The following is a 16,020-nucleotide window of genomic DNA, read 5'->3' on the forward strand; positions in this document are numbered from 1 at the left end:
AGATATCGTTCCCTTGGATATACATGGAATTGTTTTAGGAAGTCCTTACTTGTATGATAGAAAAGCCATTTTCTATAGAGCTGAAAATAAGTATCAACTCATTAAAGATAGAATCGAATATACTGTAAGAGCTCATAAACTCAAGAATAATTATACTCTCATAAACTCAAGGCATATGAAAAGAATTGTAAATTCCTGCAAGCAATTTTTACTGATGGTTGTAAAGGAAAAGAAACCTGATAAAACCAATTTATTTAAAGGTTGTGATGCTAAACAACAAGCTGATTTAGAAAAAGTTGTTTTTGAATATGATATCCTATTTCAAGAACCTAAAGGTCTACCACCCAAAAGGGAAATTGTACATGATATTAATTTGCAGCAAGATGCTCCATTGCCTAACATCGGAATGTACAGGTTATCTACTTTAGAGAATGCGGAGATCAAGAAGCAGGTAAAGGAGCTGCTCGATAAAGGGTTCATAAGACCAAGCACATCACCATGCAGATCCCCAATCGTGTTGGTGAGGAAGAAAGATGGTTCGTGGAGAATGTGCATTGATTACCGAGCACTGAATAAAATAACGATCAAGAATCGTTAGCCCCTTTCTTGCATTGATAATCTATTGGATCCGCTGAAAGAAGCTGTTTACTTTTCCAAGTTGGACTTGCGTAGTGGTTACCATCAGGTCAGAGTAGCAGAGCAAGATGCATGGAAGACTGCTTTCAAAACAAAGCAAGGGCTGTATGAATGGCTAGTTATGCCTTTTGGCTTAACTAATGCTCCTGCGACTTTCATGAGAGTTATGAATGATGTACTCAGGCCTTTTATTGATGATTTTGTAATTGTATATCTAAATGACATTCTTGTTTTCAATAAAACATGGGAAGAACATTTGAAGCATGTAAAGCAGACTCTAGATGTTTTGAAAAAAGAAAATATCTATGTTAAATTATCAAAATGTGAATTTGGCAAAACATCTTTGAATTATTTGGGTCATATTGTAGGGGGTGGTGAATTGAAGATAGATCCCTCTAAGGTTGAAGTCATTAAAAATTGGCCTAAACCCAAATCTGCTACAGAAGTTAGAAGCCTTCTAGGAGCGGCACAATATTGGAGAAAGTTTATTGCTAACTTTTCCTTAATTGCAGCGCCCTTACATGCTTTGACAGGATTGAACAAGGTGTTTCAGTGGGGAGGCAAACAACAGAGAGCCTTTGACACCTTGAAAGAAAAAATTAGTACAGCACCAGTACTAGCATTGTCAGATCTTCAAATACCATTTGAGATCGAAACAGATGCCAGTGACTATGCCATGGGAGCGGTGTTGATGCAACATGGTAAACCCATATGCTACCATTCTGAGACGTTTAATTCTGCAATAGTTAATTATCCCACATATGATAAAGAATTGTATGCATTAGTACAGAGTGTAAAAAAGTGGAAACATTACTTAATGGGCAAAGAAACATTTATACATACTGATCATCAACTACTTCAGTATTTGCACTCACAAACTAAATTGCAGCAATCAAGACACTATAGGTGGATGGGTTTCTTATAGTAGTTTCATTTAATCATCAGATATAAAGAAGGCATACACAATAAAGTTGCAAATATGTTGTCTAGACTAATCATAAATGCATCTACTATACTTAAGCATAACTCAGTAATGCATGAAAGTTATATTGAACAATATGCTCAAGATATAGACTTTAAAGATGTATATGCAACTTTAAGTCATGGCAAAAAGGTAGAAGAATTAAACTATTATGTTAAGGACCAACTCTTGTATCATTTGGGAAAGCTATGCATTCCACAAACTGAAAGAGTTAACATAATTAGGGACGCACATACTTCTCTGATATCAGGTCATTTTGGTGTAAGTAAAACAATTGCACAACTGCAAAGGTACTGCTATTGGCCAAAAATGCATGAAACAGTTTCTCGATATGTTAAGGGATGTACCATGTGTGCTAAAAGTAAGCCCAACAATAGAAATCTAGGCTTGTACACTCCACTACCAGTTCCTTCCCGTCCTTGGGAAAGTATTTCCATGGACTTTGTTGGGGGATTGCCAAAATCTAGAAAGGGACATGACTATTTATATGTTATTGTGGATAGGTTCAACAAAATGTGTATTTTAATTCCTTGTAACAAGCAGATTACAGCTAAGCAAACAGCGAAGTTGTTCTTTCAGCATATCTGGGTGCATTTTGGGTTACCCACTTCCATAATATCTGATCGAGATTCCCGATTTGTTGGGAAGTTTTGGTCAAGTCTGTGGGAATTAATGGACACCGGACTGAAGAAGAGCATAGCCTTTCATCCACAAACAGATGGCCAAACAGAGGTAGTCAACAAGACAGTGATCCAGTTGCTCAGGGATTATTGCAGCAAGCATCCCAAGCTTTGGGATGAACATTTATGTTATGTGCAACATGCTTACAACCGTGCTAAACATTCTTCTACATAGAGATCTCCTTTTGAGACCTGTTTTGGTTTTATACCAAGGTCTCCCTTGGATTTTGTCTTTGAAAAAGACATAGCGGTTGATGGACACAGCGATGTGGACAAAGCAACCAAGTTCATTGAACAGATCCAAGAAATTCACCAGGCAGTGCAAGAACAGCTAGAAAAGAGCCAAGCCAAGTACAAGGCAAGGCATGATAAGCATTAGGTGGAGCACAGCTTCCAAGTTGGTGATCAAGTCTGGTTGTATATCAGCAAGGACAGAATGCAAGGTGAAGGAAAAAAGTTGAAGCCAATAAGGTATGGGCCTTTTAAGATACTTGAGAAAATTGGTGATAACGCTTTCCGCCTTGATTTGCCAGCTTACATGCACATCTATTCAGTGGTAAATGCAGAAAATTTAAGGTTGTTTGAACCTTCATTAATTGAAGATCCCGAAGAGCAAAGTCAATTGCGTTCTATTGATGATCTGTTGCCTGAATATCTCAATGAGTTGCAGGAAGATACAGTTCTGGACAGGAAGGTGAGAACCATGCACAAAGGGGATGTTGAGTACCTTAGGATCAGGCTCAAAGGTTCAAAACCCAGCAGTGCAAAATGGATAGAAATTGGGCAAGTGAGGCAGCTGTATCCTCACCTGAGCGATGCTTGAAAACCAACTTTTGGTGGTCCAAAAGCCTTTTTCAGTGGGAAGGCGTGATCCAAATGGATCCTAGAATGCTCTCTAAGTCTTCAAAATCTCTTAAAATCATGCCAAAGATCAAAACAATCGCATGCGAAGAGCCCTTAGAATGGCGGAAAAACACTATCGGGAGGCCAAAAACATGTGAAAATAGTGAAAAACAAAGTATCAGAGGTCTTAACAATGAACGCACTGTAGCCGTCAAATCTGGCCGATCAACGGTCCAGATGTGATCGGTGAATCGCAACCGGCGGTGGCAATCAGCAAATATTAGCACAGACCATATAAAACTTGCGACGGCGACCAGCGAAGTCAACTAGGACCGTCGATCAAGCGTGCAAATCGACGGCCCATGTTGCATCGCATGATTGCTATCGGAAAACACAATAGAGCGCTTACAACGGCCCAGGGTTATCGCGATATCGCATCGAAGCAACACCATGCAGTGGGACCTATGCACATATATATATGCGATGTGATCAGTCAAACCCGATAACGAATATAAACATTGTTGCATAAGATTTGAGATTCGTCGAAAGGCATTTGTTAATGTATTTTCGCATATTTTGTTATTTAACGAAATATAAAGAGACAGCGTCGATGCGATAAAACCTGGACCCAAAGGGGTTCAAAAATGAAAATATATAATATTTCAGATCTGCCAAAACCATTTATTTCGGATTTTTAGTGTTTTTAACGTATTTCAAAATACAAAAGGAAACCTTGGAAACAAGGCCAAAACGACTTGCGATAGCGATTGAGGGTGGACCCGATAGGAAAATAGACCGGATTTAAGGACTTTTGAAGTCCGAAATGAACAGTGTTTTGGCGGAATTTCACAGTTTGAATGTGTTTTCCTGTGTTAATAGAAAATGACTGCATTTTGGGATTTCGAAGGATTTCAAGGGCCCAATGACCCATTCCGTTACAATACAGGTGGCCACCATCCCTGGAAGCGTTTAGAAATTATTGCTAACGCTTAGAAAGGGATCTGAGTAGACAGAGGTTGGGGGAGACAGAAAGCTGAGAAGCTAAAACGAACAAGCAGTGCAATTTGGCTTTAAAGCCATAAACAGAGAGCAAACAGAGGCAAGCAGTATTGAAGGCAGTGCCAAGACAGAGCTAAGACAGAGACAGAGAGTGATTGAGAGAGTCTGTGTACTCAGAGAGGCTTAATAGGTTCAAGCAAACTCTTGTTGTTGTATCTGTTGTGTATTGAGTCTCAAATTGAGCTCATACTGTTGTAAAACTTTACTTGAAGACATAATAGAGAGGCCACCACTGAAGGCTGGACCAAGAGATGTAGCCCAAGAGTATTGGGTGAACTCCTCATTAAATTTGTTGTGTTACGTGTTGTCTATTATGTTTTTGTTTACTGCTTCATTGTCTGTGTATTTCACAATCTTATCGATCTATTGCATAAAATAACATAGGCACATCCAAGCACATGAGTCTGCAATACCTTATTAATTGTCTTAGATCTCATTATCAGATCAATTTCACCATCGAAATAGAAATATTCTTCATCTGACTGATGTTAACCTCATAATCCTCATGTTTATTGAATTATTTAGATTGATAGTTTTCCTAGTTTAATAAAATTATTGTATCATGTATTATTTCTAGAATAATAAATTTAATTCTAGAAGTTTTGTATCCCCTAGAAGATAGATAGGCCTTGTCACAGCCTTGTCATGGTGATTATCCTTGAGTTGTTGATCAAGGACACATGGCATGTTGATATGAGACTAGAGAGGTTATATATATACTATGTCTCTCATCCCTTGTGTAATGTTTTTTCTCTAATTAATAAAATTAAGTGTGATGACACTTTGCTAAATTTCTCATGGTATCAAAGCCATGGTAAAGAGTTTGATCTAACAAGAGTCATGGTATGGTAATGAGAAGCCCGTGGTGGATCAATGAAGTAGAAGACTCCAACACCAAACCCTGGTTTCTTCATCAACAAAGGATTTTCCGTTGAGAAAGTTCTTTGTTTCAAGAAAAAATGTCTTGAAGTTCTGAATTAAGATTTGTAGTGAAATAATATAGATCTACATATTTTAAAAACATTTAAAGATTTTTCTTGTAGATCTGAAAACGAATTTGTAGATCTCATATGAAATTTAAAAAAAGGAGAAAAACTTTGTATTGTGAAAAAAAATTGCACAGATTTTATAAATCTGGCAATTATTATTATTATTATTTCTTTGGCCAAGGAAATCTGAGACATAGATCCGAGATCTACTTGATCATCAAGTTTAATTTGCATGCCAAAGGAGTTCAATTTAAATTTTAGTGCTGATCAATATCAGTCGAGATTTTGAAAGAACCAAAAATCATTCAGTCAAGATGATAGCCTGGATCAAGGTATTAATGGTGGCTATCATATCTATGTGCTAAACGAAAAATGTAAGATTATCACACAGTGAAAGAGATGGAACCAACTTCTAGCTTCCCCTCTTGATTGTGTAAAGAAAATGGCTGATCAGATTAAAACAGTATTCAGTGATTTAAGATATACAAGCATGAAGAAATTAGCTTCTCGCATTCCCTTCCAAGCCAGACAGCATTCCTTTGCTGCAGTCAATGCTTCTTGGCTTCGTTTCTGATCATGGACAGTAATGTTGACAGATTCACTTGTAGTTTCAGTTTTAATCCCAATGTTTGCAGTCATTGCTCTGTTTTCACTTAGTAAACCACTACAAGGTTGCATTGCAGACATGATAGTGGGTGATCTAGGGTTCTTGTAAGTTGTCTTTTGGTTGTAACAGACTAGATTTGTCAATATCATCCCCACTTATTTTCATTTGCCTTGAACTCTAGGTTCCTCCATTATGCTCCTTGTAGACTCGGTGACTTTTTCAAATGAAGTTCTGAGGACTACATTCGTTTTTTAGCAGGTTAAATTAAAAGCCACTCATATCACTTTTCTTGGTAACATCATTTGCTTCTTCCCGAAACTCACGTAACCTTTTCTTCTAAAGCCACTTTGCCTACTTTGCAAGCTTCTTTTTATAAGCAACCATAACAATTTTTTCCTTGTCTGCATACAAGTCATCTTCCTTGCTTCTTTCCTTGGCAAGTTGTCGTTCATAGACAATTTCTTGTCCTTGTTGCTGAATCTTGGGCTTCAGCAGTTTTCCAATATGTTTGGACTCTCTCTTTGTTCAGTCTTCCTGTATAGGGCAAGCTGTCTTTCTCTTCATTTCATCATATATCCCATCATAATGAAAATAGAAGGGTCCTGTTCTATTGCTTCCTTATGCTGCTGCTCAGCATGTCTGTGGGACTTCTTCTTGGTGGCCTGACAAGTGATTTCTCCTTCCACATCATCTTCCTCATCATTTTGGAAATCAGGAGGGGTGGACGAGGCAGTCTCGTGGGCTTCTCAGGCTGAATAGGCATACTCAGTTGCACGCCATACTTTCCACTTAGATTCATCATATTTCCGCCCTATGAAATCAGTATTTTCAGTCATACTACAGTTTTATGTTTGAACAATGAGCCACCATAACTCTGACAGAACAAGTGGGTTGTTGGGCAAGGGAAGTCCTTAACCAAAGAGATTGAGCAATTGCATCAGACACCATGTATCGGCTTTGCAAAAAACAGTTAGTCATATGTTAATTTGGGAGTTTATGTAAAAGTAAGAATATAACTTTTTTATGTAATTGGAATTACAAGGCTGGAGCTATAAGGATTATTTAATATGTTTTTTATTAAAAAAAATCATAGCTTTTGGGGGCCGTGTTGGGGGCTTTACTACGAGTTGAGAACTTCTTCATTTTATGATGTAATCGAAGTTTTTGAAGAAATTGTTCATTTCGAAGAAGGATATGCTCTTGTTTTAAAGATTGTCATTTCATCAAATTTGAAAGTTTGGTGCACATTGAAGCATTGTAATCTCAAATTCAAGCATTGATCAGAGTCAGTGAAATACTCTATCAATGTCATTTTCATGAGGCTATAAGAGGGTCAAAGCCAAGCCCCTATAGCACCCATTTGCAATGTGTGCAGTGTCTCTTGTGCATTGTCGTTTTCAATTTCTTGATCGTGGGCATTTGATAAATGAATCACCATGTCAAAACTAGTCAACCTATTTGTTGAATAATAAAAAAATTGCAAGGACTCAAGAACTACATGACTTGATGTTGTCATATGCAAAATACATTAGTTTTTAATGATTTGTGGAAAGATATTTGTAATGGAGACAAAGCTCCAATCAAGCCCACTGATGCTAGAGAACTAGAAAAATGGGAAGCAAGAGATGAAAAGGCACTTGCACTATTGAGATCTTCAGTCATTGATGAGTTGTATATTCATATTGCAAGTGTATCTGATACTTGGACTGCATGGACAACTTTTGAAAAGATGTTTGATACTTAATCAGAGGCAAAAAGGGTTGAGCTTCATACTAAATTGCTTAATAAAAAATAGCTGAAGGGGGGGATGTTTTGGAGTACATATCTCATTTGAAAAATATTTGGTAGTAACTTTTGAAATATGGTTTTAAAACATGAAAGAAAGTTTAATGACCACCATCCTAATGAAATGTTTGCTACCCTCCTATAGACATTTTGTAGAAACATTACAAATTGCTGATAAATTGGTGAATCAAACTTTTGATTCCCTTAGTGACTTGTTGGGCCCAGTGTTGATAATATCGCCAATATATCGGCGATATTTGAAAATATCGCAATATTTTCAAATTATCGGCAAAATATCATGATATTTTGACAATATCAGTTAAATATCGGCTATGTTTAAAAATCTGAAAAAAAAATTGATTTTTTATGTTTGCCAATATTTTCTAATATTTTGCCGATATTTTCGCTGATATTGCCGATAAGATGTTTTCAGGACTCTCGCCGATATTTTGCTGATACCGATATTTTCAACACTGGTTGGGCCAACCTGATGAGACATTTGGTAAAAAGAAGAACTTGGGGGAAGATCTTCCCTTTGCCAACTCAAGAAAAGGAAAAAGCTCAAAAGGGAGAGGTTCATCAAATGAAAATACAAGAGGGACTTATAATGAAAGTACCAGAAAAAGAATCTCATACAATACAAGAGGAATAGGTAATTATAATGAAAATGCAAGAGGAAGAGGCCAGTCTAGTGACAATTAGAGAAGAGAGGAAGAAGTCAATACTTCAGCCATGGTTATGCAAGAAGCCAAGGGAGAGAAAGAAATGATCAAAATCAACAATACTTTAGGACATCTCAATAACACTTTCAAAATGATGAAGCACTAATTCAACCTAAATGCAAAATATGTATTCGCATTGGACATGTGGCAGAAGATTGTAGGGCAAGAAACAAGAATTTTCCGAATAATAAACAAATTTTCAAACAACATTTCAAGTCTACTGCTTCAAGATCAGCTCAGTATGCAAAAAATGAAAAAGATGATTATGTATTCACAGCAACTCGGGAAAATGAATGTGCAGATTCAGTGGCCACCAAGAAATTGCTAAGAAAAGAATTCGAAGATAATTGGATACTTGATACAGGAGCTACTCAACATATGTGATACAAAAAAGATTATTTCTGGACAAATCAAGATATGGAACTATTACCCACCAAAAGTGGGTGACCCTATTGGAGGATTTTTTCTCCTAGATTTGTCTTCAATCGGTAGCCAGTAGCCCCTGACAGCCACTAGTGTATCCGATATATTGTGTCATTTGATCTCCACTCTCTGAGCTAACCATATGCCCCTTTGCCCATCTGTCGAGAGCGTATGTTTGAAGGTGGGCCATCCAAATCCTAGAGGTATGATTTTCATTGTGCAATCCAATGCTTATCCTTGTTTTTCCTTGGGCATTTTGGGTATGGATTATTGGGTGACTTGGAAGGAGGAAGGGTTTCGACTGTAGTTTTGTTCCCTCACCTTGGATGGGAGGTTATTCCTCAATCCTAGTGCCATGGGATCACCCATGTTGGCTTATAGCTTTAGGAAGGGCACTACTTGGGAAACCTCGATTTTGGTAGCACAGTCCCATTTTCCTATTTCACATTTTTCACTTAACAAGGCCCTGGTTTACTCCCTCCCCTTGTCCACATATTTGGGGCGGGCTTGTTACCGCTCAAACTAGCAGGGGTCCTAGGAATGGATCCTATAGATCAATGCGGCAACAACGGAGTGATAGTCCACTATCACCTCAGCTAAGGCTCCCTGCTCTTTACGGACTTTCACTGATGGGAGGAGACCCGCTATAAGGGGAACCACTAGATGAAAGGATCAATAAGAGGATAAGGAGTGTTCCTAAGGCCTATTCACAAGAGAGGCTCAATTAGATAGCTTACTTGCTTCAAAAGCAAGGTGATGGGCTCTCTAGGAAGGGCTAAGAGGATTCTTGAGCCTAGGTTTGGAGGATATGCCTTAACAAGGGGCTTCCTAGACCTAAGGATCCTTATGGATAAGAGGCTTCTATGTAATCCTTGTGGAATTGGAGTTACAAAGTTACGGGACCACACAAAGCCAAGTGGACCCAAAACTAGGTCAAGGGTATGGAGTTGATCACCCAATGAGGGGCTTGACCTAATTAGGGTAGGGAATAGGATCAAAGGACTAATTTTCTTTTGAGATTTGAATGCAATGATCCTAATGAGGACACTAACCCAAAATCAACCTAGGGCAAGAGTTGGTCTCAGGGCTAGGGCTTGCTATATCTCGGGATTCCACTGTTGGAATTTCTTGAAATTTGGAGGACCTCTAGAGATAACCCCAACGTAGTAGTGGACCAAAATTCAAGGGTTTTGAATGGCTAGAATGAATTTCGCTTGATGCCCTAGGTGACCCTCTAGGGTTAGGCCTAGAATTTGGAAAAGTGAAGAAAAGAGAGGTAAATTTGACCACCAAAGGGATACGAGGATCAATGCCTTATTGCTTGGGCTTAATGGAGTCAAGATACACATAGATCGAGATTTTTCGTGATTTAAGGAGCCCTAATTGATCTTTGTTAACCACTCCAAGGGCAACAACTAGGTCAATAGGGATTTATACTTCAAATTTGCGAAAGGGACAGTTTCAAAGACTTCAACCTAAGAGGTGCCTCTAGGAACATTCACCAAATCTCTGAAAGATCATGCATTTAATCTCATATTCAAGGTCCCAGAAGAATTTCGCATTACATTAACCCATACAAGAATAATGATAACAAGATACATGCATTTGATAAGTAAGATAACAAGAATATCATCAAAAATTCGACTTACATGTGAGAGAGAGTATATCCATTCATCAATTTCGCATTAGAAAGAAGCTCCAAAGACAACAACGAAAATCCAATCATAGTGCATCAAGAAAGCTCCAAAAAGTAATCCCAACAAAAAGTGCGAAAATCTCTCAAGAGATACTAATCCAATCTAGATGATGATGAGAGAAATGAATCACCTCTCATCTATTTATATCATCTCTAAGGAGTTCGATTTGCCTAATTAGACCCAATTAAGCCCCAAATAATAAAATAATGTGAAATAATTACATCCCTTGATGACAAGCCCAACAAAATAGCTCAATAACATAAAAATAAGCCTCTCAAGAGGGCAGAATGATCAATATAATGAGTCATTGGGCCATTGAGAAGGCCTAATGAAGTCCAAAGTGTGCCATGGTGAGAGAATGGACTCCAAACATAGTGGACAAGGGGTTGGCCCCTTGTTCTCCAAGTAAAAAACCTGTGGTGCCCCCAAGTGGGTGCGGGGGCACAAGGACATCCTCATGGGTCTCCAACTGGATCGATTATGCCTGCAAATCATCTATGAGGGCTAGGATGATGACATAAACCCTCCCTTTGTACCCTGCAATGAGACACATCCTCATCTGGACCCTAGAACATCTGCCAAGTGTATGGTGCAAGTGTCGAGTCAGTTGGACATGGTGAACAAAGTGCATCATCCTCATCCAAAAGGTGGAACACGAGCAATAATGGAGTGGAGCTAGGGATCCATGAAGTACTCTCTATTATGGTGGAGGCCCATGGCTCTCAACACTTCAGCCTACAAGTGCCAATGTGGCCCTATCGAGGGATTGGACCCCGTATAGGGAGACCAAACACCAAATGGAAACCCACCTGCAATCCTGCATAAGATCCAAAGCGTCCCCTTGCCCTCCAATACAACAAATCATTAGAATAATCAGATAAAAGAGCTTACAAGTCATGGAATCAATGGGGCACTTCATGGTGGCATGCCCTTCCATAGTGGACTTTGGAATGTACAAGTGTCTCCAAGCTTAATAAGGGGGTTAACCAAGGACCCTATTAGGTGGTTTCAGGCTTTAAAGGGGGTGACATATCCATGGTCCGTCGATCAAGTGGTAGGTGGCAAGTGATATAATGATGGAACGGAGTAGGGTTCAGGGGAATGCTTCGGGCCACATGACATGGTACAAGGGTAGCTATGATGAGGGAAGCCCACACTTGGGTGTATGAGTGTAAGAGGGAGCAAATTGTGGTACGAGTTACCCCGGTCTTTATTTTTCCACCCTTCTTCATATGTCTTTTGTCTTTGATTGATTTTTCTTCATAACTGCTCGGGACTCCAGGGGATGAGGTCATGATGTGTAGGATATAACAGTGGATACCCCCTTTTAAAGTGGGGCATTTCATTGCCCACCAGGGGTTTAGACAATCATGGGTTCCTTAATGTGGAGGGGGCTAATCTAGGGCCCATAGGAACCAAGGTGATGGCCATAGATAAGGGGTAGAGCTCATGTTTGGCTTTTGCCCACATGGTAAATTTGTGTGTCCCGACCATCTTTTGCATTTTGTGGTACATTTCCTATTGAGAGTGGCCAAATTATGCTTCTTCGTTTCTTTTTAGTTGCATCAACCTCCGGGGAATCATTCCAGGCCCGACCCAAGATGTGGACAAGGGGAGGGGGAGGCTAACCCTATGTGGACCCCAATGGACACATGTGGACCCAGATGGGAAAAGAGATAAATGTGGCTAAAATGAGCAAAAGGGAGTGATGTACATTGTGTCGAGAAGGGGGACCACACAACCAAAATCAGGATTTCCCATGTAGTGCCAGCCATAAAGCTAATGGCCATAAAGGAGATCCCACAAGACTAGGATACAAGGCTAGCCACCAAATCAGGCAGAGGAGACAAGAGTACAGACCTAGCCCACTCTTTCCACTCAATCCCCCCATCAATCTATCCCCCAAAGTGCCCATGATAAGTAAGGAAAACTACTCAACTATACCAATGAAAAAGTCGTACCTTCAGGGTCGAGAAGCCCACCTTCAAACATATGATTAGAATGGATCCACGCTCTCCTTTGTCCAGTTACATAGTTCCGTAGGTAGCCCTCCAACCATTTGTTGACCCTCTCGGTTTGGTCGTCCGTTTGTGGGTGGTAACCGGTGTTGGCGGTGAGCTCAGTGCCCACTAATCGGAAAAGCTCCTACCAAAATATCCCATGAAGCGGATGTCCCTATCACTGACTATGGTCTTGGGGAGACCATGCAAACAGAAGACCTCTCTGAAAAATAGCTCTGCTACCTGCGAAGCAGAATATCGGGCTGGGATAACAAAGAAATGTGCATATTTGGTCAACTGATCCACCACCAGATATATACAACGTCTGCCCTACAGCATGAGGAGGCCCGTGACAAAATCCATAGAGATACTTTCCCATTTCCCTCTCAGGGATGGGAAGTGGTTGCAACAACCCGACCGGATGGGTCAACTCTCCCTTGTTCCTCTAACAAACCTTGCGCTCCTGCACATGCCTCAACACATCTCTCTCAAGGCCTTTCCATGTGAAGTGCTCTCTGACCATCCTATATGTCTTCAGGAACCCCTGGTGTCCTGACAATGGGCAATCATGGGCTGCGTGGAGAATCCTCTCCCTCAACTGTGAACCTGGCACCAAGAATATGCGTCCTTTGTAGTATATGACGTCAGCCATCACCATGTAACGCTCATCAACATGTGTACCCTCCAAAATCTCACACGCTCGTCGATCTTTGGAGTACTCCACCAACAGTTGTGCCTTCCAATCATGACAGATGCTCATGAGTGAAAGTGTCGCGGGCCTCCTGGATAATGCATCTGCTACCACATTGTGTTTGCCCTTGACATACTCAATATCAAAATCGTAGGCTTGGACCTTGCTGACCCAACTCTGCTCCCTGCCATTGAGGCTCTGCTGCCCCATAAAATGGCGAAGACTATTGTGGTCAGTCTTCACTCTAAATTTGTTGCCCACTAGGTATTGCTGAAATTTGGCCAATGCATGCATAATGGCCAACATCTCCCTATTGTAAATAAAATACGACCTCTCACGTGGAAGGAGCTTCCAGCTCTCAAAAGCGATGGGGTAGCCACCCTGTGATAATACTGCGCCAACTCCCTCCCTTGATGCATCACACTCCAAGGTGAAGGCCTGAGTGAAATTTGGGAGTGATAATACTGGACAGCTGCTCATCACCTCCTTAAGGTGCTCAAATGCTAACTATGCTATGTTTGTCCATGTGAAAGCACCCTTCTTGGTCAAATCTGTGAGGGGAGTTGCCAACTGTGAGAAACCCTTTACGAACTTCCTGTAATAGGTGCATATGCCCATGAAGCCCCTCAAGTCAGTCACATTTCGAGGCACTGACCAATCTCGAATGGCCCTGATCATCTCCTCATGCACTCTGACTCCATCCTCCCAAATAAGATGCCCCAAATAGAGCATCTCTGTCAACCCAAACTCGCACTTGGACAGTTTGTCATAGAACCACTGCATTTCTAAAATGCGTAACACCACCTCCAAGTGTTGTAGATGCTCCTCCCAAGTCCTGCTATAAATCAAGGTGTTATTGAGGAATACCAACACAAATTTCCACAACTGCCTGCGGAACACATGGTTCATGCAGGATTGAAAGGTAGCAGGTGCGTTGGTCAGCCCGAAGGGCATAACCAAGAACTCAAAATGTCCATAGTGGCATCTGAAAGTCGTCTTGGGGATGTCCTGATCCCTCACTCTGATCTAGTGGTACCCCGAACACAAGTCTATCATAGAGAAGTACTTGGCTCCTCTAAGCTCATCCATCAACTCATCAATGTGTGGAATGGGGTAGCGGTTCTTCAGGATCTTCTTATTGAGTGCTCAGATCTATGCACATGCGCAATGTCCCATCCTTCTTCTTGTTGATTTGGGGTAGCATTGGATGTGCTCTAGCCACGAAAATTGATGGAGAGGCTAAAGCATATGAGATCTCCAATACCCAGAAATGGTTTGGGCAGATTCTAAACAATTTGGGAGATATTAAAATAATTAATATTTTTAATAGGTTCCCTAAGTATAAACTTATGGAAAATAAAATATTAATGTGAAATAATATAAAACTGTGTTAGAAGGGTCCAAAAGTCATGGATCAAGCCAGAGTTAATCTTAGCCATTGATTAGGGACTTAATCTCGGCCGTTGATGTGTCAACAAGAAAAGTATAAGAGGAGGCTTGACTGTCACTTGGAGGAGACACTGAGGGAGACCAGTCAGTTCAATTTCTGGAGCGGGGCTAGCTGAGAAATTGAACCAGCGGTCTAGTGAGCAGTCAGGAGGCAGCAAGTACAGAACAGAGAGATGGGATCAGCCACTAGAGATCAGCGCAGAGGCAGAATAGGCAGACGCAGGGCATTTCAGACTGACGCAGAGGTAGCAGGAGACTACGCAGTCATTAACTGGGCCTGCGTGGGTGACGCAGAGAGGTCCAGGGTTGACGCAGTCAAGCAGGGGCTGACGCAGAGGGTCTGAGAGCCACACAGAGGTCAGTTGGGCTGACGTTGGGATTGGGAGAAGTGCTGGAGAATTTTTTTCTCTGTGGGTAAGCCAGTTTGGCACCCTATTGTACTGAAGAATTGTTGAATAAATCAAAAAAACCTCCCTTGCTGCACCGGTTTTCCCACATTGGGTTTTTCTGGGGACTGTTGTCCAAAGTAACTGTGTGAATGTGTTGATTCTTGTGCATATGTTTGTTTCTGTATTACGGTGTGATATCTGCAGCAGTATTTATTTTAATGTTTATTGAAGTAATTTCATAAATTACTTATTGTGGAATAAGTAGGAAAAGTAAATAAATAGCTACAGTGATAGAATTTTCACACTTCTTCACCAAAACAACTGATGAAGCGAAGGGGTTAGAGCTAGGCCTAACGTGCCCAAGTGCCAGCAACTCCTGAATGGCTCACTCAATATCATCCCTGTAGGCCTTGGGATGTCTATAAGGAGTGGTAATAATCGCCTGTACCCCCAGCTCTAGCTCAATCGTGTGCTCAAATCCTCTGTTAGGTGGATGCCCTGGTGGTATGTCCCCAAACACTACCGGGTACCTATCCAAGATGGCCTGTATGTCGGGGTGTGGTGGCTTGGGCTATCCCCCAACCTCTGAAATCCTCAACTCCACCGCCCATGCTATGTCCCCATGCCTCAAGTCAGCCTCCATCCTGTGCGCTGAAACTGTCTATGGAGGATATGAATGCATACCCTGAAGAACAACTAACTTGCCATCCAGCCCGGTGAACTCCATCTCCAACTTCCTCCAATCCGTAGTGACCCGCCTAAGGGAGTAGAGCCACTGGACAGCCATCACCACATTGGTGTCTGGTACATCCACCACGAAGAAATGATCTATCACTGAGTAGTTCCCCATGGTCACTGTCAAAGCGGGGACATATCGGGTACACTGCATGGTCCTATCCCCCGGCACTAGGACTGAAAACCCCTCAAACTCCTTTGTAGTGATACCCCGCCTCTAAACCATCTACGCATCAATGAAATTATGGGTGGCCCCACTGTCTACCAAAACTAAGACACACTGCCCTTACACTATGCCTCTGATCCTCAAGGTCAAAAATTTGGGAACCCCAC

The 16,020-nt window shown here is 41.0% G+C and overlaps 1 protein-coding gene and 1 pseudogene across 1 annotated transcript; both read right to left on the bottom strand.

The window, feature by feature from the left end:
- Positions 1-5,639: 5,639 nt before the first annotated feature.
- On the bottom strand, positions 5,640-6,595 carry LOC149251781 (uncharacterized; annotated as a pseudogene).
- A 5,957-nt stretch (positions 6,596-12,552) lies between these two features.
- Positions 12,553-15,802, bottom strand: LOC149251782 (uncharacterized). Its single transcript, XM_089453988.1, has 3 exons — positions 15,637-15,802; positions 12,878-13,218; positions 12,553-12,666 (listed from the first exon to the last, which is right to left on the bottom strand). The coding sequence occupies exons 1-3, from the start codon at positions 15,800-15,802 to the stop codon at positions 12,553-12,555; spliced, it is 621 nt and encodes a 206-aa protein (XP_089310114.1).
- Positions 15,803-16,020: the final 218 nt, after the last annotated feature.

This window comes from Pinus tabuliformis, chromosome 7 (genome assembly GCF_031772625.1).
Source record: "Pinus tabuliformis cultivar Carrire ecotype Pingquan chromosome 7, CPIR1, whole genome shotgun sequence".
Classification (NCBI taxonomy): Eukaryota; Viridiplantae; Streptophyta; class Pinopsida; order Pinales; family Pinaceae; genus Pinus; species Pinus tabuliformis.